Raw genomic sequence first — 27,403 nt, forward strand, 5'->3', positions numbered from 1 at the left:
AACTCCTCTGGAGTTGCAGGCGTACATAGGCTACGGGTACTGCTTACCATCAGGCAGGCCGTATGCTTGTTTGCCACCGACGTAGTATAAAAAAAAACCTTGACCTTTTTAAAGAACTACTTAATCTTTTTGATTTCTAAGTTTGATTCTTATTTTTTTGGCGACCTTAATTAAAAATGAATGGGCACGATTATTTTTTATTTTGATTTTTGTCCCTCCTACTTAAGTACTTAATATCTTCCAGTACATTCCTTTCAATAAACAATACATTTACACTTTCACTAAACCTGACCTGTACAGTTCACGAGATCTTAAATTGTCAAAACTTCAAAACCTATCTATTATTTTAGTGGTTTTTCTTACTTTATTACTTCGGGTAAATCTTACAATAAGAGGTTTCTTAGCACATTGTTTACTTATCAAATTGCCTTATGACATAGGTATCAAAGTTTGAGAGCCACAATTTTACCAATTTTTGTATCAGGGTTAAGATCGGATACAAAAATACGAAAAAAAAAAACTTTCGTTGACAACTTTTAAGTTTGTAATTATTGGTGGCTGTAATGTAATTTATATACATTGGAGAAGGGTAGACACCGGACCTACGAATACGAATGAATCTACGGTTATTATTTAACGATTCGCTCCGTACTTCAAGAATCTGTCACGTGCTGAGATCTCGAAAAAACATTTTCTCACGAGTTCTCTCAATTGGTCCCAAAATTGTCCGGCATTATCCCAACATACTTTACCCAGATTGTCATTGCGATACGTTCTAAGTTTAGCCCCATCGTACTACAAGTTAAATAGATTGTAGTTTAGCCATATATTTATACCTACTTACAAAAACGGATAAGTACAGTCAAGTGTAAAAATATGGGTGTACACATCTTACTCAAAAATATGTCCCATAGCATCTTATTCCAGTGTAGTAAGAGCGTAGTACCATATTTATGAGACGATTCTTTCGATAGATATTTTTGCACTTGACTGTACGACGACGACCGAAGCAGGGACATCATTCTTTTTTGCAGTTTTTACCTATATGGTAATTAATAGATACAGTATAATATAAAAATGAAAAACAATATTATGTGATAACAACAAAAACAACTTGCATCGGGCAGCGCAGGATAAATTCCGTTCGGCTCGCGGGCGATGTCGACGGAACGGCGCGCAATGAGCTAGCGGTCGCGTCTCGCATCTGTGTGTGCGCACTCACACTTAGATAGCTCCCGCTCCCGCCCACCGCAGCGCGACAGAAACATAGCTTCAAAAATTCGAGATTTGAAAAGTTGCTCAGCTAGGAATTGCTCTTAAGGCTGCATTTCGACCAAAGATGTGTTACGAGGGATGTGTTTTTTAAACCAATATAATCACTTCATTTCTTTTCCTCCCTCAGCGTGCAGTGATTCTTTTTGTTCCTTAAATCCCTCGCAACATATCTTTGGTCGAAACGAAGCCTAAAATCCTAAATTACCTGATTTTAGATGTAAAACTTGTTACAGTCAAAATCGTTTATAGCGACATCGTTCATAACGACAAATCGGGTATAACGACGAAACTGAATGTGATTACAGCATTTTGGTTATTAATAACAGATATTGGTTAAAGCGGTTCCTTCCGGTTATTATAATGACCATAATTCATCGGTCCCTTCAAAGGCGTTATAAACGGTTTTGACTGTACTGATTTAGATTTTAATAAATTTGTCTGTGAAGTCAACAATCGATTCTCATTTACTCGCGCATATTTTCTAATTTGCACCATACTATGTAGGTAAAGTTTAAAATGAAGCCAATTCGTGATGACCGCACGCACAGAATAATCAAATATCAGACGCCGAAGCTTGCCAACCCATACTTCAGACATACTAAGTAGAACTTTGTGACTTCCATCCAAGAAGCAATAGGGTTGCTTCTAATTTACATGCTGTATCTAATAGTTAAGTGATCAGTTTGACGGACACTGATGCAAGCTCTTAGCTCGCACCCACGTGGCTGTTATGTCATAACAATCAATTTGTCTTGCGACATTGAGGAGTCCAGTGAAGTGATCTGGCCGTTCAGATATCACAAGATGGTGTGTACAACACGTTTAATATTTAATCCAAATACCAATGTCAGAAGCGCCGGTCTATCGATAAGAGAGTGCGACTTGCAATCCGGAGGTCGCGGGTTCAAACCCCGGCTCGTACCAATAAGTTTTTAGGAGCTCAGGTACGAAATATAATTTTATATTTACTAGTCGCTTCTCGGTGAAGGAAAATATGGGGAGGAAAGTGGACTAATCCCAATAAGGCCGAGTTTACCCTCTCGATTGGAAGGTCAGATGGCAGTCGCTTTCGTAAAAACCAGTATCTACGCCAATTCTTGCGATTAGTGGCCAAGCGGACCCCAGGCTCCCATGAGCCGTGGAAAGATACCGAGACAACGCGAGGAAGAAAAAGATCAATGTCCGCTTTAGCTTCAATGTTTTTAACGGCCGCTTTTATGGTAGTAGTACCTAACTGAAAACCTATTTTTTTATTTTAATTTATTTTGTGATGATCGAGGATGTTTGTTCCTGAGTTTTGGATCTTTTGTTTAAGTATTTACTTATCTTATTTACTAAGCGGTGGTGGCCTAGTGGATATGACGTCCGGCTTTTAATCCGGAGGTCACGGGTTCAAATCAGCTCGTACCAATGAGTTTTTCGGAACTTATGCACGGAATATTTCATTTGGTATTCACCACTAGCTTTTCGGTGAAGGAAAATATCGCAAGGAAACGTGCATACATCCGCGAAGAAATTCAAAGGTGTATGTAAAGTCCCCAACCCGCATAGGGCTATCTATCTTATAGACAGTACCAAAATCGATAACTTAGAGACTTATAAAATCCAATTAACATTTTTAAACCCACCTTAGCGACAGCCTTTCTCTTCGTTTCTTTTGATGTTATGACTAAACTCGTACCAAAAAATTTTGCAACAGTTCTACTCACAAGTTTTGCACATAACTGCCCGCTAGTTTTGCAACAGATGATCCGAGCCAGCAGATCGCTATCAGATGAACCTTTCTGTCATATTGTAAACGGGTTCGTCCATTGATTATGTCAGTTTAATATGTCTATAACCTTTGCGTACAACCATTCCAAAAGCGAAACACGTGCATATTACTTTCTGCCTCGCACAGCTAAACTGTGGAATGAACTGTCGCCTGCGGTATTTCTCGACCGATACGACCTTCAAACCTTCAAGAAAAGAGGGTGCTCCCATCTAAAAGGCTGGCAACGCACTTACAACAGCTCTGGTGTTGCAGGTGTCCGCCTGCACGTTTGCCTCACTAAGATAAAAAAAATTATGTACTCTATTCTCAAACTCTACTTACACATTTACGTACCTTAGATGTATAATCATTCTTTAATAATATACTATGTGTTGTTTCAGGATATTACAAGATGAGACTGAAGTTGCCAATAGTGAGAGCGTAGCGTAGCTGATGCCATCACAAACAGCCAGGTAAATCAGACTGATTATCATAGCTAACCCTTTTATCGCCAATGACGTCATAATCTCTTTGAAAGATGAATCCACACCTCAGTTAACTTTCGTGGAACAACACTGTGCAACACGGTAACTTTAGTATATATTAGGTAACTTGTCTAGCCATGAAAGTTCACTGCGGTGTGGATGCATCTTTAGGTCTATAGCGTGTATTTTTGATACGACCGCGTAATGAAAAGGTAGTAAGGCATAAAGAGCATAATGAAAGTTTAGGCTTTAATGAACACAGTTTCATAGGTTTGTTAAAAAATGGACGACTTTTATTTTTCCATATAAAATAATTCAGCAAGCAATGTATCACTACTAGTTGTAACTCAAAACGAGCCAAATTAATGACGCCACGTCACAACTGTCACTAGTGACCATGTTGTACCAAATACATTGCCGCTCGAAAAAAAATCAGAAATTAATTATGTTCTGGTAGTTAAGACAAAACTAAAAAATATTTCAGAATTGTTTTATAGCACTAAAACCTACGTCTAGTTTAAGTTTGAGGTTATATCAAAAATACACACTGTATAGACGTCAAAAATTACAGAACGAAATAAAACTAAAGAATTAGCGCGTTAAGTAAAGCAAATAACGCAAGTGTGACTAGGACTTAAAAATGGACAAGAATTTTCTGACTTGTGAAATGAATGCAACTGGTTTTTTTTTTTTTTTTTTAGGTCTCTATTGAAAAGAATCTCGTTTGAACCAACTTTAGACCCTTTCGCAATGTAGAGAGAATAAAGTTAAAAATTAAGGAAGATGTTGTCACATTTACAAGTAATGAACGTTGTTCACGTTTAAAATATTCTCGAAGTTATGACATTGTCACGACTAAAGATTGTTTCAGTGCAACTAATGCTGCCATTAATGTTCTGATAATACATAATTTAAACGCAACGCGGTACTTAATCTCCATCACTTTCAGTCGACTAAATACATAATGTAACTCATGATATGATAAATATAAATAAAAAATGGAATGTTAGATAAATAAGAGTTATGTCTGACATTTGGAAATATCAACATTTTCTTTAACTTTATTTCACATTAACAAATGTTTACAGATAATACCGATGATAACGAAACGTCATTAAAAGCCATACCGATACCGTGAAAAACGGTGCGAATAAACAAATGACAGATGAAGCCGGCGCCACAGACAAACCCGAAGATGGCGATAACGTAAAAACCGAAAACGAACCGAAAGAACCGAAGAGAACCGTTTCTTTTAACAGAGACGTACACGTCAAGAGATTCGGTGAGTCGCGGAATGGATTACTCTTGAACACTACCATGTGTGTCGCGGGGAAGCGTTAGATGAGTCTTTGCCTCAATCTTACTGTCAAAAGAATTTGTGACCCATTTCTTACCTTGGCACAGTGACAATAGTATGAGGTCTCGAGCGACTTTCTGATCTTGTTTGTCACTGTGACAAGGTACTGGTCACAAATTAAATCTTTTACTGTATTTTACTTATGTTCCGATTGCAAAAAAATTATACTATGACACAGAAAGGGAAAGGGTTTAAAATGAAGTGCAACAAAAGTCCACAGTTTTGAATGATTATATCGTTTTTGAGCTCCTGATATTTCGACGCATTTACTTGCATCTTGTTTACGGGTACACAAAACAATATAAAAGGTTTATATCCCGGTCGATTTAAGTCTAGTGTAACAAAAGTCAGTTTTGTAGACAGGCAATTTAAAAATATTTGCCTTTCTTATTGAGATTAACGATTGAATATTGATTATTAATCTCAAACTCTCAATAGATATGTAGAGACTAAGTTTGATTACTTATAGACCAAGGAACATCACTGCTGTATTCCTCAAAATCTGTGAATTATCAATCAAATTCAAAAAATCCACTTGATGTGCTTCCTGCACAAAGAATATGGATCTCACACTGCCTGTCCTACTAACATTTTGAGGCCGTACAAGACCTCAAAGGCCTTATATATAGTAGCAATTCAATGACTAGAGCCGCATTTTGGTTATGTTTTGCACCCGCTTGAGCCCTTACACAAATAGGCCACCATTGGGCTATTGCTCGCATTTCGGTTATGATTCGCACCCGTATGGCTCCTCGCACATCAAAGGTAGTGGGCCAGCGATGGTGCGTATGCATCTACACGTGGCCCATTCCATAGTGCGTGCTCTCAACCATCGCATCCAGGTCCAGCGCTGGGCCATCGTGTAGAGGAGCCATAACCGTCGCATGGCCATCTCGCTGGTCCAGCGCTGGGCCATCATGTAGAGGAGCCATTCCAATTCGACACACGGTGTGCTCGCACTCGCACGGATCGCACCGCCCTAAGGCCAACTGATAAATCGTATTGTTTGCCATTTGGACTAAACAACTCACCGCCAGTGGTCGCAATACAAACCGCATAAATATTTTTAACAATAGACTGTTCATCTAGTTCGATATACATGGTGTGTTCAAGAGCTTATCCGGTAAATATACGTCTATCTATTAACCACTCACACATACTGAAAGTGAAGAGGACGGGTTGTTAACATACTAATTTTCGATTAACGTTCACATCTAACTGGTATGTCTGTGGACTCTAGCTTAAATAACACCAAGCACTTCTTTTCTCAACTTGTACTTAACTATACATTATAAGAAACAAAATCACAGCCATACATTCAATGTATGGACATTGTATTTTAATGGGATGCTTAATTCGCCGAGAATATACTACGTCTGATAATTTATTTCGTGTGCTTAAATGTTAATATGCACCCTTCATTTGTATAATGTCAAACAATTACTTTAATCTTGAGTAATATTTTACATTAGGTATTTTATAAATAGCATGATATTCAATGAATTTTGATACCTAATATGTATCTGTTTACTGGATTAATGAACTTAGAGAAAGAACATTATTTAATAATGATACAAATAATCATATGTTACATGAAGAAGCATTGATGGGTCATTCTCAAAAAATATATCTGTGATCTAATTGCTTCGAACCATACAAAATGTATTAAAAGAGTCCAGGAAATTAGACGCCACCGCAGACATATTCTCATAGAATGACCCTGATTCACTTACAAGTCATTGTACTTCTGTAAACGCCATTATTTAGATTGATTGCCACCAACGACACCACCACAAAGAAAATATCATACTCTGAAACATTACGTTGTATGTAACAATTTCATCAAAATGTGAAATACAAGTAATCACGATACTTCCTAAATCAAAACTCAAGTTCAACATGTAGATTTAATTATCGCGTCTGCACAAGATTGTGCTAACAATAAACACACAACTCCGCTGACTCATATCGAAGCGAAGGAAGTAATCAATTTGCAAGTTAATCCAGTTTTTACATTGAACAATACTAGTTACTAAGATCTGATTAAATTTGTACTTATGAGACTCAATTAGATTATAAATGTAAGTTCTCTTTAACTAATTATTTTCCTTGGAAAAGGCGATGCTATCAATGCAGCAGGTCCATTAATACCTGATATAGTTGCGGATATTGTCGATCTGGGGCAGACAGTAGGTGTTTCCGATGCAGATGGAGATAAAGCGCCCATTGTTAACGGATCCGAAACAAAACAAGGTCAGAACGAGCACGAGTGACGTTGTGCGTACTGACTCGGCTAAATTTTACGGTAATACTTAGTAAATAGACTTTTTGCGGTCCGGAGAGTAATTACTTCTGTGGGTCTATGATTGATACTGGAGTTAGACAGGCAAATGCAAGGTCAAATGCAAATTAGACTACGTGTTGATCAAGCTGTCTGGTGAACTATAGATGTAATCAGAAATTGTTTTATTTTTGTTTCGTATTAGGTATTTTGTGATATTGTTGTTATGTATGGTTACTTATATGTAGGTAGGTATACATAATCTGGCGACAGTCTGTCGGAATAAATCTGTCAACCGAACGGGCGTTTCCTTTAGCCACCAATCCCAAATTTAACATTGGCGACGAGGATGGGAATATAGGAATGTCATAACTTTATGGAATGTGTAATACTTAGCGTGACATTGTCGTGATATCTTACATTTGTGATATGACACCTTAGTAAAAATCTTCTCATTTCTCATGGTCTGAAAGACGGTCATTGTTGTTCTAAAAACTTTCCAAGTGCGATTTTTTTTTCATTTTTAAAATACGATAAGCAATTGAAATTTGGTTTTAAATGGATTTGTTATTCTGGTATGTATTTAAATCCCATTCCATAAATTACGATAATACTTTTACCTAAATGGTTAACTGAAAGTACCCTCAAGAAATGCCATAAAAAATATACTAAGTTTAAAAAAAACACAAATATTTTACTTACCTCGTATTCGAAATGAAAAACAAAGCGTATAACTTGGGTGAAAGGCACCATTTCAGCCTCGGACTTCGGCAGAAATGAGTGCTTTTCATTCTTTGGTTAACAATCTACTATTGTTTAACGTGAATGTGAACGTCATTCTTCTAATGTACTTAATTGGTTCCAGAGAATTCACGTCAAACCATAGGTTTAGATATTTGAATACCTTTGGTAAAATTTAGTACTGCTAAATTCGCAGTCCATACAAGAAATGTCATGAGCATTTCTGAACTCATTTGGACATCGTTTTTACGAGTCTTAAACATACAATTCAAGATACTAAATACACTGCCCTCAGTTGTATTCAGACTATATATGGGCAGAATGCCAAACTTGGCATATAAAAATATTTGTTGTCAAACCAGTCGGGCGTGTAGCCTAATTTGTCGGAAAAAACACTGATAACAACTCAAACACTCAATTGTTTGCAAAAAACGAGACAATGCCTTACTGCAGACGAATAACTTTTTGCGGTGATGATAAAAAGATTTCGTGTTAAGTAAGAAGCAATGTTTAATCGTAAGGAGCTTTAAAACAATGGTGTAAACTCAAAGAAGGCATAACTAACGTTATTTTTTATAACATACAAGTTAAGGATGACTCACGCTAGACCGGGCTGGGGCCGGGCCGGAGCTTCCAGCGCTTCGTTTTCTATGGAAAGCACCACGTGGTCACCGATCAGCCGTCATAGTAAATGACATGTCGGTCTAGCGTGAGTCATCCTTTAATCCTAAAAGAACTGTAAATTGTAAATCATGTAATAGATTTATACGAATTTATGATGTACAAAAACTAAAGATTGTAATCTAACAAGCCCATGTACAACATAATATTGGATTTATGTTCAACATGCGTAGATTTGCAAAATTGTAACTCTTTTTAACAAATTTCGGTGTCCAGTTACACCGACATTTGTTAAAAACTGGCAAACAGTGTTAATTAAATAAAAGGTAAAATAATGTCTTGGTTACATGAAACAAATACATTGAATTGAATTGAAAATTAAGTCAGTTCACAAAATGAATTACATTCTAAAATTACAAAGAGTTGGCTCTGCAATGCAATCGGCGACATGGTGATGCCAAAATGATTGATTAATCATACTGATACGTACAACTAATGAACCAATCTTGTTATTTGTGAGAATATATTCCGAGATACGATCGTCGTCAGCGTCTGTGATCAATTCTCTGTCGTCATGAGAAAAGGTAGCAAATAATTTAAATCAAATATACATATACTTACTTCTTTTTCCTCTGGGGAACAGGGTCCGTTTTTGCTGTGTGCCTCAACCGGACAAAATCAAGGGGCTTTTAAGATGAAATTCGACACTAAAACTGACAAAAACAAGTGAAGCCAAGTTGCGTGCCAAACTGCCAAATCGTTTGAGAAGATTTATTGGGGTTGTAAATATTACTTTTATGACTATCAAAAACTTGTGTCAAGGTCTGTAATGATAAAGATTTTAGAAATATGTTTGAAATATATTAAATTGACTTTACGATATAATAGTGTGATTGATAGTCAAAACAAAACGTACTTCTTACGTAATTTAGTTTCCTCCCATATTACAGGAGCAGGGTAAACCGTCTATTACTGGCCACCTTATACTAAAATGGCTAAAATAAGAATTCTATTTATTTATTCACACAATTCAAGTAAACTAAATAACTATCGTTCCGATGATTAACTTAGATTGTGTGATTTTTAAACAGAATCCCTTTTAGGATAAGGTGGCCAGTAATTGGAGGGTGGCCAGTAATAGACGGTTTACCCCAATTGTTTTTCTTTTGGATTTGGAGGATAAAATAAAGGGCCATAATAAGATTGCCATGTAGGGTTTACTTTACATTGGACATATCATATTAGTATTGATAACCAAACTAGCTTGAACCCTAAATGGCTCAACAATTAAAGTCCGTCACGTCAAACGCCAAAAGCCAATTAAAGCCGGATTACTCTTAATTTCTCGACATACTTTTAAATGTACACATATACTAGAAAGAAGTCTTTCTCAATTCTTATATGATGTTGATGAGGATGACATTGTCAAATCTAAAAGAAAAATAAAGAAACGTGTGAATCCTAAGGCCCAGGTCAATAGTTCGCCCAAGTTATCCCCATTATTACGCCGCTGCAAAGTGCAACTTAAATACCATCGTGATATTTAAGTTTCTCATGTCAAGAGTCAGTCGGCTGCTACGATTATGTCATCGGCTTAGTTCAAGTTACAACAGTATTGTTTAACCACCCAACACTAGTCCAGTACTTTATCCACAACACCACTGCACAAGACTAGGTCCACAAGTTCAATTCGTAATTATAGTCAGACAAACATATCTTGTCAGTAAAAACCAGGAAAACTATACTCATCCCTTTCTTTTGGGCGCTAGTACAACAAAGACAGTGTGATTCTCTGTCTATGTTTGAAATAAGACAGTCCTGGGCCAAACTGGAAGGGGAGGGGGTTCACTGATTACCAGTTCACTGGACGATATCGGCCTGTCAGTTATTCGCGATTGTCAGCTTTTGCGAATAACTGACAGACCGATATCGTCCCCTTTAGTATTATTACAAATCTTTTTTATTTTGTCTGCGGTTTTCTTCGACAGCATAGTACGGCGACGGCAACGAATGTCGATTAGTAGTTTGTTAACCAAGGGATGAAAGGCACTCGAACCGAGGTAATTTGGCGTTCGAACGCAGAGAGAAAGGGTTGTGACGTATTTTCGTGACGAAAAAATCTTATACTTCTTTCCGCCAACCGTCTGATAAGATAAGGAACTTCGTTTGAGTTAGATTTGAACCATGCTTTACAGCTTGGTGGGTTTGCGGTACGTTAAGGTCTAAAATATATATACGGATAAAGACCCCACAAAATATATTATTGTTTAGGCAATGAGGTCACATATTCATATTTTTATATCATGTGTCATGTAAGAAAAATTTGCTGTTGTACATAAGTATAATACCTATATTCAAAGTATTATGTAGCTATTCTGATCTACCTACCTAATTATAAATGGACGATAATGATAAAGTTAATCTTAAAAACTTATCGAATACACTTAATAACAGGTTTCATGTCTACTTCCAATAAAGACGTGTTCCATCCATATCTGATTGATACGTCAGTTAATACAGCAATCGGAAAAAACCTTGTCAATTTTTTCAATAACTATCATAACATATAACGAGTCAATTAAGAGATCATACGCAATTATGACTTCACTAGACAGGTTAGACATAATTATTTATTTTGATTACTATAGTTTCTGTGAGTTGAAATAGACTTTTTGAGTTAGGTATAATTTGTTTGATATATTTTTAAAACTTGTAATAATTTTCGAGTAAATGCAAGAACCTGCAAAGATAACTGAACACCCTACATAGAAACAAGTTGGCAATCTCTGCAACTCTTTCCTTCACTGATCCGATTTAGGAATAATTGCCACGCAAACATGCATATGCAAATTTACTCCTACAAGTACCAATAATAGATGTTAATATTCAATAAATTAAGTGTGTACCGTAATGGAATTCATTGCACACTCATGTATCTTCTAATCGCTCGAATAAATTACAACTCATTTCATATCTATTAAGCACGCTTAAAGCTTTGAATATTTCAATGACCCACAAACTTTACCAAATTTTAATTCCTTAACTGTTTAATTGTAAGATCGCAATCGAAGCTTAATAAATGTTCGATCATGACCATTGAGATCTGTCCGGTGCTTTTGCAACGATGACCAGAAAAGGAATCATGCGCAGGTCAATGCCAAGACAGCATACATGTAGCGGCTAACTTTCGTAAATCCCTATGACGATTTGGATTTTACTCCAACTTTCGACTTTGTTGCCACCGAGAAAGGTTAGTTTTACAACTGTTTTTTATTCAGATAGGATTATTGCAAAGTTTCTAGTAGATGTGTGTCGCGTAACGTCATCTTGGACGCTTTTGGTAATGTCTGAGTAACGAGAAACACAAAACGCCCCCGCGACGGACGAAGGTGCCGCAGGGTGCTAAACTGGGACCATATATTTTCACAAATAGTTAATTAAAATTGTGTGTTGTTTCAAGGCTCATAAACCTTCATCAACGATCAGTTCAATTAATTATTAGTTTAATTAATTATTTATAAAATTTAATGTGATCCCCACAGAAAAAAGGATTTGCGAAAATATACATTACAATTGTTTTTGGAATATAATGTGGAATACAACTAATACTGATACATTAAAATTTATTCCATAACTTTCGATACCGTAATTATTTAGTCCTTATACACCGTATAAGTGACAATTTTGTCATTTCACGTCAGAATTCTCAAATATTTTCCAAAACCATTTCTTAATTGCACCGGATGAGCGCCATTATGCCGTAATATTGCGTCCTTCGCATTCTCATCGTGTCAGACCCACGAGGATCGCACGTGGGTGCCTGCGATTTGTTGAACAGGTTCCTAACATTCGCTATTGGAGTTCGGCAGGTGTATGCTTTTATGGCGAGTTTCTAATATTGAGGTGTAATTTGAACTGTCTGTGATGAAAGAGTCTTTTGCAGGTACCTATTACTGCCAGTAGTGTATAATTTCCTGCTCCACCTTGCCAGTAGAATGCACTTTCAGAAACGTTTTGTGTAGTTTTTCAAATTCTTTTCCCAGTTTCTCACAGTCGACATCATTTCACGTACCTTTTTCGACATCGCGTGTTGATATTACTGAAACAATTTAAGTATATACCCTTAGATACATTATTGAAGAAGTTTTTCATCTGTTTCCTTCAAATATCAATAGGAGGAAAAGTAATACATAAATCCATACTTTAACACGTTTAATGCAGTATAGGGTCGAAAGACTCTATGCAAAGTATTCTTTATTACGAGTAACTCTAATTGCCGCAGCGAAGATGTTAAGTTGAAACTGGTGACCCCTAACACGTTTAAATAGTATGACTTATATATTCTGGTTGTGAATCGAGCTTTCTGTTGAGATTCTGGGACCTACCAAAACAGCGCAGGCTTTCAAAACATATACAGTCTTGCTTGAGTTGCAAGGGTACATCCCCATATATCTCAGTCGTGTGTCGCGTACCATCTTCCACACAGTAATCTGACAATTCGTAAACGTTATTGCATAAATAAACCATAGTTAAAAGTTTAGCTGTTACCATCAGAGGGACAGCACGCTTGTACCACCGACGTGGTATAATGGTTGTTATCATGACTGTTGACCTACGGGACCCCGCGCGAAGCACGCTGACCTTGACAACTGGTTGCGCGCGCGCAATGAGAGCATTGTTTCTAGCACCGCTGGCATTTTCTTTTATCATCCGCGGTATGAATGATTTGTTTCTACTGTGCAATAAAGTGGTTTATTATTATTATATATTTTTTAAATTAAGCTATAATTTTAGCAAAATTCTCTCGTATTAGTTTCCTTCGCTCTTAGAGTGTATTGATCAAATTAGGTACTTTTAAGTCTGAAAAGTTAAGAAAAATCACTAACACGACCAATACAAATAGCCTGACAGTAATTAATTAGCCCTCTTAAATATCTCTCTAACTATAGGGTTTCGATCTCATAATATCAAATACAGACGGACGCACTAGTTACAGGACCCCTTCCTTAAAAATTCATGTAGGTACTTCTTCTTCTTCATTATCTATTAATGCTTTCCCGGTTTCTTCCTAGAAAAGTATTTAAGTCCGGGTTAGCATTCCAAGAATTCAAGTTGGTTCTAGTTATTACAAACGCCTCCGTTTTCTCAAACCAGAAAGAAATAGTGTGGTCTTGTTGGTATCAAATTGGTTGACTCACAATATCTTCCTTCACCGAAAAACAGTGTTTTGAGAAAATTATTGGTACAAAGCCAAGGTTCGAACCAAGAACCTCCATTCTATAAGTTGTCTTAAACAGGTACGAGAGTAAGTAATAATAGCGTTTTAATTTTTTGCTGGCAAGGCAGTAGCCATTTCATTAATGCACTGACATTGACAGGCATCCGGAAGCGACCATCGATCCGTGATCTCGCTATTCATGTCAAACTTAATTTACCTATTGGACATCACAACCGGTTTTACTAAAGCATAAAACATCTTGAAGACTTACATCGAAAGTGGATTTTGCAGGGTTAAGGTTGACTCACGCTACACAGGGGCAGGGCCGGGCCGGAGCTTCCGGCGCTTCGTTTTCTATGGAAAGCATTACGTCATCACCGGAGCTCTGTAGTGGCCCGGTGCGGGCTCGGACCGGAGACTAGCCGGTCATGCTATGAGCAAAAATCGGACTTCCCGGAGCCTCCGGGCCACCCGGTGACTCAATTCTTCCTTTCGGGTGATATTCCACTAGTCTAAGATCTTTGTCCAATGTGCATTGCGTCTCACTCTCTCATTAAGCAAAATGTCAGACGCAAATACACATTGGACCAAGATGAAAAACCAGAATACCACCCTTCGCAATGTGCATGCTCGGATGTGTCGGTATATATTTGCCAAAATAAGAAGGTTACAAAACGTCATAAATTTGTTTGTTAAATATGGATGGTATAGCCAATACATTACTTGGTCGGGTTATATTTTACTCGGCGCAGAGAGAAGTTAATTAACAATGACTGTCAATCTCTATATGAAACCAAATTTCTGTAAATAAAGCTACACAATTCTACATATTGCCGGTTTTGTGGAAAGCAATAAAAAAATAGTACTTATATTTATTTTAGTCACGCTGGCTCCACATTTTACTTGAGATAGTTGATAGCGCCAGACAAGTTGCCTAAGAATTTGTTACCAATTTTAATAGTAAATGAAGTGGAATAAAAAAATGTTCAGAAGAAGCAGAGCTTTAAGAACTAAATACTGCCGTTTCGTACATATTGTCGGATTATCATAGAATAGAATAGAATAGAATAGAATTTCTTTATTTGCCAGAATACGTATGGTACAAGATGATAACAGAAAAGGTTTTACATATAAGTGTCAGTATTCAGTCGAAGACACGACATGCAAAAATTAACATAAAATAAATCAGTATAGAAAAATTAAGAAAATAAAACAGTGGCTAAATTTTTCATAGTAAAATAATAATAATAGTAACATCCACTTGTAACAATTCGAAAATTAAATAATAGAATGTCCAAGAATAAGTAAAACTTATAAAACTAACATCGATAAATTAAAATTTGATATTAAAAGTAAAATTGCAAAATGGATGTCGTATATAATTTATTTAAAAGTCATTGGGAGAATACATAAAAAATAAGATGTAAAGAAATATACATAAACTCTACTACTGAAAATTTTACTTTACTAATTTCTGCTCTAAAAATTCCCTAACACTGTAAAAGCAATTTTCAGACAGCCATTTTGTAATCTTATTACTAAATTGGTTACTATTAATTTGCTTTAGCTCATCAGGAAGACTGTTGAATATAACTATACACATATTGTATGCATTTTTGTGGTATACAGTAGAATGTGAAGGAGGCTGATATAACAAGTCCTTATATTGCGCTCGTATTATTATTGACAATGAAATAAATTATATAACAAAAGAATAACGTACTATAAGTATATAGAAGTCGTTACGTAGCCGCCTGTTGTCTGCCTCTACATTTAATCAATTGTTTGTTTTTTATTTTCTTTTGTATCTTTTTACTGAGGTGTTCCAATAAAGAGTATTCTATTTATACATCTATCTATCTATCTATCTACGCAAGGTTTATTACAAGCGACTTAGTTAAGTATTTATTTGACCTATATATATTTCCCGAACAACGCGGTATCCGTGAAGATTCAGTCTTTATTATTTACTTTTCCATGTTAGGTGTTACTACATGAAAGTCGCAACGGTCGCAACACGGGCGACTCGGATATATACGTCAAAATTATATAAGTTGCATAATGTCTTGATTTATTTTGTGAAATACGGAGGTGTTGCGGAAATGTAATTTAGTCGGATTATATTAAATGAGATATCTAGTAATGTTACTGCTTGTAAAAATTATTCATTAATGAGCATGTAGATTATTAATTAATATAAATATATTAATTTTTTCTCATATTCCCACGTATTAGTTTTCATTTCGTACGAAGTTATATATAATGAAATATCTCGTTAATAAATTTGTAGATTACGGGAAACTATTTCTTTTACTTAATTTAGAGTCCAACTGATCTTCTGTAAATCTGCCTGCAGAGAGTACGAACATCATATTTCAGTGCAGTTATTGAATTACTCATAAAGGTGCCTGTTGGAACGAAACGCAAGGCTTCAGCGGGGACTGCGGGAGACGGGGGCGACCTCTGTCTATGATATTCACTTTTAGTTAACGCTGTGACACTGCAATTTTGAACTTGAAACAAGCAACTGATCTTTCCTATTTTTTATATGTACTCGTGTGGCAGAATACAGTACATTTCTATTTTTAAACATTTTTTTTATTCTGCCTGGTCCTTCTACAATCCTCAACAGTGCCTATATTTCATTTGCAATCTGTCGTTGGCGATATTATTGCTAACTGCTCGCGTACGATGCATTCTCCTGGAATAGATAGGCCATACATTTTTTCAGGCTGTAGAGAGCAGCACTAGCATGTATTATAAACCTGAGAGTAACTTATGCATACTATGCCTTAAACAGTTTTTTGACAAGTTTTCACTATGGCATTGATGCATCAAGGCGTTTTGGTTACAGATGGTCTAACGCGAAACGAAATTTCGTTACCTATCTGCCTCTCTGTCTATCGAATATGCAAGAATGATGGAGGCAGAAACCACAATTTAGATTTTCCATTTCGCGGTAGGCCCCGTGTGCGTTAGTAACGCCCTCTACGCAGAGTTTTGCGTAATATTCCCTATTTTATGCCTATTATTACTGTAACTACTGAAATAATACAATAATACTCTTCGTATGTTTTATTGTTCTTAAATTAATGATTAAGACGTGGAACGCATAATTTCATCAGGGGGAAGGGGAAGCCTATGTGCCTCTCTTTCGCACAAAGAAAGATCGCGCAGTGATAGAGAGGCGAATAGATGAACTAATGAAGTGGTTCGCGGTTATAGCCCTTACTGTATTGTAGTATCGTAAGTGTCAGGATGTCAGGACCATGATAGCTATTTAAAACGATATAAATAGCTATCATGGTCCTGACATCCTGACGCTTACTCCCAGTTTTAGTACCTTTTTTGTATTATTTGGTACATGACATCAAAAAAATTTTACCTCGCTAAAAATCGAGAAATATTGAAAATAATGTGGTCAAAAAAGTTACAGTTAGAATAAACTTTGTATGTGCACAGTGGTGCAGCCACTCAATGTGAACCGGGCCTTCAATATAGTTCAACAGTTAATATTGTTGGCTAAAACAGTTATGTATTTTAGAGAAGTGTAAATCTTGAGCGTTTCGGGGGTTTGAAGACACGAGGGTTAAACAATTTTTTCTAACGACTGAAACACAACATTTTTTATAGTACATATGGTACTACTTTACCGCACTAGGGCGTTAATTAGCACTTTACGCGCCTATGTCGAAAATTTAAAGTGCCATATGTACTGTAAAACGTTGTATATGTGCGAATAGATAATTGGCAACTCGTTTCGATTTAAAACACTCCTTTCGATCGTGTTTTAATTTACTGCCACTGGTTGTGAATAATTGAACTCGTTATGAATTAATGTATAATTACCACACCAACGCCAAAAAATATTTAAACTTCAAAATCATCACAAGTCGTCGTCGTCGTTAATTTTACATTCCTAGGTGATAAAATATTTCAAAATTTGAATGATTAAATTACTTTGCATTTCTTGTGAATAAAATGTAAGTAACTTTCCCATCCGTTTTTAAAGAATAACGGCAATACATGCGAAAGACCGACTATGACTGTTAACCACCGAATCCCAGCGCTCAAAATGATATTCCACTGATGTCATGCTTAAAACAATCCAACATTTTGAGAATAATATGGTTAGTTATAATTTTTTACCCCTCTCATTTCTTGAAAATATAAGTAATTATGTTGAAACTCAGTAAGAGTTGTTGGAGAGATGCTATCTAGCAACCCTTACTGGACTTGTACTCCCTAACTATAGACCTATTTTTTAATAAGTAAAAAGAAATGCAAAAAAGCAGTTACTTCTTTTACAGTCAAATATCCATTAACTTTATAACTTTTTAATATTTTGTGTTCTTCGTTGTATCGATATATGTGTACCCGAAGTCGATAAATGAGAACTCTCTATGACAGTTCAAGAATGCCACAATAATTCCGGTCTCTGTTAATAATAGTTTGCCACCTTATTGACGTGCATTTTTACATATCAAACAAACAATAAATAAAAAATATTGAATGTACATGATACATTCATCCTCCTTAGACGTGGCTGCTACAGTCTTCACGATTTTATTTGCCGTGTGATCATCGCTTTCCAGTTGCAGCTTGGTGCCATCGAGGAATGTCCATAGTATATGAAAAAAGAAAAATGTTTATAATACCATTCATTGTATCACAATATCGACTAAGTACTACTAGAGGGCACCTTTAACCTTATTTTGGCAATGTTAAATATCCTTACAATTGTCTATTAATGATAGTTTTCAGTAAGTAGCTCATAATTGGGTAGTTTCTCCCCTACACCCTAAATTCATCCAACGAAATAAAATGTTCCGTAGGGTATACATGGTGGCCTATTTAGATCGTTCAGTATGGGAAAGTTTGAAACTATAACACATACGAAGATCTGTTCCTAGGAATCATGCCATCGATTTTCTATATATAAAGACGGGCCAATAACACCTGCTTTGTATCTACTGTTTTATTTTTGAGGATTCTATACCTATGTTATAATTATCACCTACTAAGTTTTTGAAATTAACAAAACTAAAGCTATTTTAGTCTAACAAGCATATTGTTATACTTTCTCTTTCACATATGTAAACTATTGAATGAAAAACAATAGCCCATAGGTAAGCCCATATAATATACCTAAGCCCTAACTCGTAAAATACTTGTCAAGGAGAAGTTATATTCTAATCTTCATGAACACGTTTCACCAAATAGCACTGTTTAAATGCAAATATAAAAATATACTATATGTAAAATATTTGAAGAGTTTCATCCATTATTCCTGGGATCCATTATCAGAAATAGATCTTGACTAAAATGAAGCTTAAAAAATAACTTGCAGAACAATCTCAACGAAGAAGATATCGCCAAACGTGAAATACGCGTAGTTGAGGTGTTCCGTCTGGTCTTCATCAGCAGTTCCACTTAATTAAATGTCACTCACTTTTTTAATGTAAATGCTTGATTTGTTGATACAACAACAAATATATACAGGGTGTTTATTTAGTCACCTGCAAATAATTTACGAGGTGAATAATAGGTCATACATTCCTTTGTACATCTCTACAAATCTTATGATATGAGCTCTGTTCATGGGTTCTGCTCGTTTGCCTCCTATATTTAAAAAAATACTTCTACTTAACATAACGCCATTCCTTTGTACATCTCTATAAATCTTCTGATACGAGCTCTGTTCATGGGCTCTGATCTTATGCCTCCTATATTTAAAAAAATACTTCTACTTAACATAGCGCCATTTCTATGTACATATCTACAAATCTTAAGATACGACCTCTGTTCATGGGCTCTGATCTTATGCCTCCTATATTTAAAAAAATACTTCTACTTAACATAGCGCCATTTCTATGTACATATCTACAAATGTTATGATACGACCTCTGTTCATGGGCTCTGCTCGTTTGCCTCCTGTATTTAAAAAAATACTTCTACTTAACATAACGCCATTCCTTTGTACATCTCTACAAATCTTATGATATGAGCTCTGTTCATGGGTTCTGCTCGTTTGCCTCCTATATTAAAAAAAATACTTCTACTTAACATAACGCCATTCCTTTGTACATCTCTATAAATCTTCTGATACGAGCTCTGTTCGTGGGCTCTGCTCGTTTGCCACCTATATTTTTTTTAAAAATCTACTTAACATAGTGCCATTTCTTTGTACATATCTACTTATCCTATGATACAACCTCTGTTCATGGGCTCTGCTCATTTGCCTCCTATATTTAAAAAAATACTTCTACTTAACATAGCGCCATTTCTATGTACATATCTACAAATCTTATGATACGACCTCTGTTCATGGGCTCTGCTCGTTTGCCTCCTGTATTTAAAAAAATACTTCTACTTAACATAACGCCATTCCTTTGTACATCTCTACAAATCTTATGATATGAGCTCTGTTCATGGGTTCTGCTCGTTTGCCTCCTATATAAAAAAAATACTTCTACTTAACATAACGCCATTCTTTTGTACATCTCTATAAATCTTCTGATACGAGCTCTGTTCGTGGGCTCTGCTCGTTTGCCTCCTATATTAAAAAAAAACTACTTAACATAGTGCCATTTCTTTGTACATATCTACTTATCCTATGATACAACCTCTGTTCATGGGCTCTGCTCATTTGCCTCCTATATTTAAAAAAATACTTCTACTTAACATAGCGCCATTTCTATGTACATATCTACAAATCTTAAGATACGACCTCTGTTCATGGGCTCTGCTCGTTTGCCTCCTGTATTTAAAAAAATACTTCTACTTAACATAACGCCATTCCTTTGTACATCTCTACAAATCTTATGATATGAGCTCTGTTCATGGGTTCTGCTCGTTTGCCTCCTATATTTAAAAAAAAATACTTCTACTTAACATAACGCCATTCCTTTGTACATCTCTATAAATCTTCTGATACGAGCTCTGTTCGTGGGCTCTGATCTTATGCCTCCTATATTTAAAAAAATACTTCTACTTAACATAGCGCCATTTCTATGTACATATCTACAAATCTTAAGATACGACCTCTGTTCATGGGCTCTGATCTTATGCCTCCTATATTTAAAAAAATACTTCTACTTAACATAGCGCCATTTCTATGTACATATCTACAAATGTTATGATACGACCTCTGTTCATGGGCTCTGCTCGTTTGCCTCCTGTATTTAAAAAAATACTTCTACTTAACATAACGCCATTCCTTTGTACATCTCTACAAATCTTATGATATGAGCTCTGTACATGGGTTCTGCTCGTTTGCTTCCTATATTTAAAAAAAAATACTTCTACTTAACATAACGCCATTCCTTTGTACATCTCTATAAATCTTCTGATACGAGCTCTGTTCGTGGGCTCTGCTCGTTTGCCACATATATTTTAAAAAAAAATCTACTTAACATAGTGCCATTTCTTTGTACATATCTACTAATCCTATGATACAACCTCTGTTCATGGGCTCTGCTCATTTGCCTCCTATATTTAAAAATATACTTCTACTTAACATAGCGCCATTTCTATGTACATATCTACAAATCTTATGATACGACCTCTGTTCATGGGCTCTGCTCGTTTGCCTCCTGTATTGAAAAAAATACTTCTACTTAACATAACGCCATTCCTTTGTACATCTCTACAAATCTTATGATATGAGCTCTGTTCATGGGTTCTGCTCGTTTGCCTCCTATATTAAAAAAAATACTTCTACTTAACATAACGCCATTCCTTTGTACATCTCTATAAATCTTCTGATACGAGCTCTGTTCGCGGGCTCTGCTCGTTTGCCTCCTATATTAAAAAAAATAAATTCTACTTAACATAGTGCCATTTCTTTCTACATATCTACTTATCCTATGATACAACCTCTGTTCATGGGCTCTGCTCATTTGCCTCCTATATTTAAAAAAATACTTCTACTTAACATAGCGCCATTTCTATGTACATATCTACAAATCTTAAGATACGACCTCTGTTCATGGGCTCTGCTCGTTTGCCTCCTGTATTTAAAAAAAATACTTTTACTTAACATAACGCCATTCCTTTGTACATCTCTACAAATCTTATGATATGAGCTCTGTTCATGGGTTCTGCTCGTTTGCCTCCTATATTTAAAAAAAAATACTTCTACTTAACATAACGCCATTCCTTTGTACATCTCTATAAATCTTCTGATACGAGCTCTGTTCGTGGGCACTGCTCGTTTGCCTCATATATTAAAAAAAAAAAATCTACTTAACATAGTGCCATTTCTTTGTACATATCTACTTATCCTATGATACAACCTCTGTTCATGGGCTCTGCTTATTTGCCTCCTATATTTAAAAAAATACTTCTACTTAACATAGCGCCATTTCTATGTACATATCTACAAATCTTATGATACGAACTCTGTTCATGAGTTCTGCTCGTTTAGCTCCTACTTAAAAAAAATCGATTCTACTTAACATAGCGCTGTTTCTTTGTACATATCTACCAATTCTATGATAAGAGTATGACCTCTGTTCATGGGCTCTGCTCGTTTGCCTACTATATAAAAAATCTACTTAACATACCGCTGTTTCTTTGTACATATATATCTACTTATCCTATGATAGGTACGACATCTGTTCATGGGCTTTCCTCATTTGCCTCCTATATTTAAATAATACCAGACAAATGCGAGCCGGACTCGCCCATCTAGGGTACCGTAGTTTTTAGTATTTGTTGTTATTGCGGCAACTGTGAAAATATCAACTAACTATCACGGTTTACGAGATACAGCCTGGTGACAGACGGATAGACGTACTGACAGCGGAGTCTTAGTAATAGGCTCCCGTTTTACCCTTTGGGTACTGAACCCTAAAAAGGAACTTTTACTTATCATAGCGCTCTTTTTGGATATACTGTATAGTAATATTGAATTTACTGCTCTTCTGACCTATTTCGGTACCTTTTATGTACTTAGTACTTACCTACATACATATTAAGGTTATACAACTATTATTTCTAGAATCAAAAAATCAATACAAACAAACCTACGTAATATACACGTATTTTTAAAACATAATCCTCGAAACTCGAAAGCTCCTCTTTTTGTAAATGCAATGCAAATAAAACGCATTAAACTTAATCATGACGTCACGATCAAGTATCATTTAATAAGGGGCGTTTCGTGCGTAGATAACGATTGTCAGATTTGACTCTCATTTCTAACTTTTGTATTGCTTCAATGTTATGGGTCCCATAAAGGCATGTTTCTTTTATAAAAACTTATTATCTAGCCGATCAACGCAGTTGATTGAGGAAGCTGCCATACAAGACAAAAGCATTTTCAAAGCGACTTTCTCTTAGAACACCCCATCTATCCGTCTATCTATCATAATTTATTTCAGCTAACTTTAACTAGCGGCCCATAGATAAATACCTTAAGATTAGCATACACATTATAAAAATATATTTTAAAACTAAATACTACAAATCACATTATTTTACTGCGGCATGAAACTATTTATCATAAGACATACTTTGAGACTGTCTACCCATTGTTTTTGTATATGACAGCTACACATCCTTTCAGCAATGGCTTTTAGGAACTGCAAACTAATAATCTATGGCCCGCTGATTTTACCAGTGCAATCAGTCAACTTCGGGCAGCTTGTGGCATGCAGTTGGGGAGTAACGATCTCACGTACCCGAGTGGTCCTAGGGAGTTCTGTCATTCGAAGGAGGGTGGGTGGGACAGGATTATCTGCTTCTGGGTTGCCTTGGCCGGCCGGCCAGGGTGGAGTCGTTAGAGCTATAAGTTCCAAGGGAGGAAGTGCAAGACGCGAGTTGGCACAGTGGCTGTTACAGCGGTGCACGCCTCTCGATACCCCTGAGCCGCTCACACCAGTGTTACTCTTGAGCCATCCCAGATGTCGCTTTTTGTGTCGTCTGCCGGAAATAAAATTGTATACCGTTTTATTAGGCAGGCGTCTGGTTTTTTATCCCATAGCTCAGTGTTTAGCCCATCGCTTTCACACAATAACCTAGTTTATTTTAGATTCCAACAACTCTCAATAGTCCTTACACCCTGTCGGGCCTGCCTCTGCGTGCGTCCTATGACATGGGCAACGGCAGCATCAGCTCGGTGTACATCTTACATTTCATGAACGTGTCAAAAGGGCCTCTACGTTAGGTTAGGGCTCGGCGCACGCTTCTCAAAGGTCCGGAATACCATTGTTCCGTGATGGGAAAGACATACAAATTAAAATAATAATAATCGTTAATGCAATGCAGTGCTCTATTTGTCAAAGAAAATAAAATTGTTTCACACTCACAAAACATTCATTCTTATTTTTGCTTATTTTTTCATACATTAAGTATCTTTCTGTAAATAAGATAACAATTTTCTCTCTTGTCAGATTTATTTTACTATTTGAATAACATGACAGCGTCAAATGTCGTAAAAAGTATACAAGTAAAAAGGTTTAAGAAAAGAGTCCGCAACATATTATTTATTAGACCTATTAGCAAAGAATATCCTATTAGTACGGTCGCGGAAATTGATTCTTTAGCAACTTGCGGTTCAAGTAAATTTGGCTGTACATACTTATGGTAAGAGCTGTCCATTGTAACGTGACACGTTAACTGCTAAAGAATCAATTTCCTCGACTGTACTTACAAGCTAAGCCTAAAGTGCCATGGCAATTAATGCAAGCTTACGAATAAATACAAAAACCGGACAAGGGCGAGTCGGACTCGCCCAACGTGATTCCGTATTTTTTTTAGTATTTGGTTTTTTATATACTACGTTGGTGGCAAACAAGCATACGGCCCACCTGATGGTAAGCAGTCTCCATAGCCTATGTACGCCTGCAACTCCAGAGGAATTATATGCGCGTTGCCGAGCCTAACAACCCTCCTTCCCCTCGTTGAGCTCTGGCAACCTTACTCACCGGCAGGAACACAATACTATGTTGTTATAGTGGCAACAGAAATACGTCATCTTTGAAAATTTCAACTGTCTATCACGGTTCATGAGATACAGCCTGGTGACAGACGGACGGACGGACGGACGGACGGACAGCGGAGTCTTAGTAATAGGGTCCCGTTTGGGTACGGAACCCTAAAGATGAAAACTGCTGCCATGTTACTATACATTTAAGAAACACAGAAAATCTGGAATTGACATATTGAAAAAATTATATTGTTATCTTCTTCTGCACGACTTTTTAGTATGAGGAAGCTACTTAGGTACGTAAGGCTACCCTCGATTCATTTGTTATGAGGGGGCCCTCGGCCTTAGAGCACGCATAGCACAAGGGCTACGCCCGACTTTCTCAATATGAGGCCGCCGCTGTAGCCCGACGTCAGAGCGTTCATATCATTTCGGGCTAGCATGACGGGCTACGCAAGACTCCTTTGCCATCTCACTTACTTAAAAAAAATCTTAAATTTAATACTCTTTTACTTGAATAACCTTTTCACTTTTAGTTACATGTATGGCGTGCCTAAAAATTATATTTTTATACATTTGAACTTCTAAACTAAGTAGTAGCTTACCATCAGGCCGGCCACCAACGTAGTATAAAAAATACCTACTTTCCACTTTTCTCTTTTGGTTATCTTATAGTTTTTGAGTAAAATAGCTGTGACATACGGACAGACAGATAGACAGACAGATGGACATGACGAAACTGTAAGGGTTTTTGCCATTTTGGCTACGGAACCATAAAATGCACACTGTAAATTTCAACTACCTAACCCACTCGTATTATAGATCAAAAATTCATTTTCCGCAAGAAGTAAGTAAGCCAGTAAGTAGTTTATTTTTTGTACTTGTTAGACAATTCTATCTTAGTGTACCGAACTTAACAGTTATTTTTTTTACTTTGAGAGCGCACCACCGACATTCTTAGTGGTGTACGCGTATTTCTCTATAGCTGAATGTTTGTAGATGATTATCTTATATCGATACTTTAAAATGTTGTGGTATTCCTACAGCCATTTTAAATATCTTCTCTTTTAAACTTAAGTTTTTCATGCATTCCTGAAACGGAACAAGTCTATGATAGGATTGATGGGAGAAAATAATGCAAAAACGCGGCATTAAGCAAAATGATCATTTGTGATTCAGGGTTAATATCTATCGGGTATCACTGAACCCCAACGGATATATTTTTGCAATACAACACAAATGCACACCTCAATAGAAGAAAATAATACTGAAAAACAATAGGCCTGTCTACTCGCTAAGAAGCACTTAGGGCAGCTTGTGATGAGTCAATCTCTAAGTAATCTGCCTAGTTACCTACCTCAAAACGAGACCGCTTTTCCATACAAACGTAGTCCCCATTACGGATAATATTTTTACAGTACATATGTTGCTACTTTACCGCACTAGTGCGAAAATTAGCATATTACGTTACTGTGTCGAACATTTAAAGAGCCATGTACTGTAAAACGTTGTACGATACATGTGCGAATAAGTAATTCGCAACTCGTGTCGATTTAAAACACTCCCTTCGGTCGTGTTTTAATTTATCGCCACTTGTTTCGAATTTCCTATTTTTCGCACTTGTATCGTAATGTACTATTACAAATTTGGATGTAGAACGAAGAGAATATCAATATCCAGAGAGGAAAATGGGGACTATGTTTGTATGGAGAACCGGTCATCCCTTTTCCTTTTAATAGTTTAATATGCTTCGGCACATGATTATTTGAGACAATATACACGCATTGTATTTCCATTACCTTAAGCAGAGAACACGGTGGCTTCGAAAGAGTCTCGGGTCATGTGGAAATAAAGCTCTTCACATAATGTTGTGTAATTCTCCTTTTTCCGAAAGTGTCCGCGAAATGTCCAAATGCACAATTGCCCAGAGTATGCAGTATTCTCTTCATCAGCTATTATGGCAGCCAGGGCCAATATTTTGATTTTATTATTTATCTCTATATCGACTTGCTTCCCATCGAACCAATTTTTTCAATATGATTGACATTTGTGACATTTGTCATGAACAGTCCGTTATTTGGACGGCTCGGTGAGCTCGGACAGCCCGGCCCGGCCTGTCTCGCGCTCGGAGACTCAACGATAGTGTCAACGCATAGAGAGATACTATAATATAGAGATGATGGCCCGGTCGCCCCGGCCCCGGAACGGTCCGGCGACGGTGGCGCTCCTGAAAGTCCGTGTGACGGCTCGCTCCGGTCCGCCCCGGCCCGGTCCTGGCACTGTGTAGCGTGAGTCATCCTTTAAGCTTAAGGTTTACTTTCGAAAGGATATCGAAAATCTTCTTCAATTTGTCATATTTACCTGATTAGAACATGTTTTCGTGACATTTATTTACACAATCGAACTGTTAGATGCAGGAAATCTTCAAGGTCCTAGTAATGATTGGAGTTAGAGTCTGAGCAAGGTCTATTTAGCGCCCGAGTCTCATATCATCGTGTACTTCGTGATTCAATAATGTGGTCTTGACTTTGAAATATTAACATTCACAGTTGATCTAATTTAAAATTTGTTTTAAATTAAAGCTGATTTTTACTGATCCGTACTACAAAAAAAATAATTATACAAAAACAAAAAACCCGACTGCACACTAAAAAAGAGGAATACAAACCCCACAAGAATATTGTTGTTGATGGTAAGTGTGGTCTTGTCAGGCGGGGACCAACAGAGGGTTATAGTCAT

General features: G+C 36.6%; 1 protein-coding gene and 1 long non-coding RNA gene across 4 annotated transcripts in view; one reads left to right on the forward strand and one right to left on the reverse strand.

Moving 5' to 3' along the window:
• Positions 1 to 27,403, forward strand: part of LOC133530277 (trichohyalin) — a 141,123-nt gene that overhangs the window by 69,748 nt on the left and 43,972 nt on the right. For all 3 annotated transcript variants that reach the window (XM_061868154.1, XM_061868156.1, XM_061868155.1), the window contains exons 2-3: positions 3,430 to 3,501; positions 4,602 to 4,795. In XM_061868154.1, coding sequence (XP_061724138.1) covers positions 4,672 to 4,795 — 124 coding nt within the window. In that variant the 5' untranslated portion in view covers positions 3,430 to 3,501; positions 4,602 to 4,671. The remainder of the gene's footprint in view (positions 1 to 3,429; positions 3,502 to 4,601; positions 4,796 to 27,403) is intronic.
• On the reverse strand, positions 16,792 to 23,117 carry LOC133529972 (uncharacterized). The gene is made up of 2 exons (XR_009801245.1): positions 20,406 to 23,117; positions 16,792 to 20,303 (listed from the first exon to the last, which is right to left on the reverse strand). It is a non-coding gene; the product is annotated as an uncharacterized LOC133529972 (long non-coding RNA).

This window comes from Cydia pomonella, chromosome 22 (genome assembly GCF_033807575.1).
Source record: "Cydia pomonella isolate Wapato2018A chromosome 22, ilCydPomo1, whole genome shotgun sequence".
Classification (NCBI taxonomy): domain Eukaryota; kingdom Metazoa; phylum Arthropoda; class Insecta; order Lepidoptera; family Tortricidae; genus Cydia; species Cydia pomonella.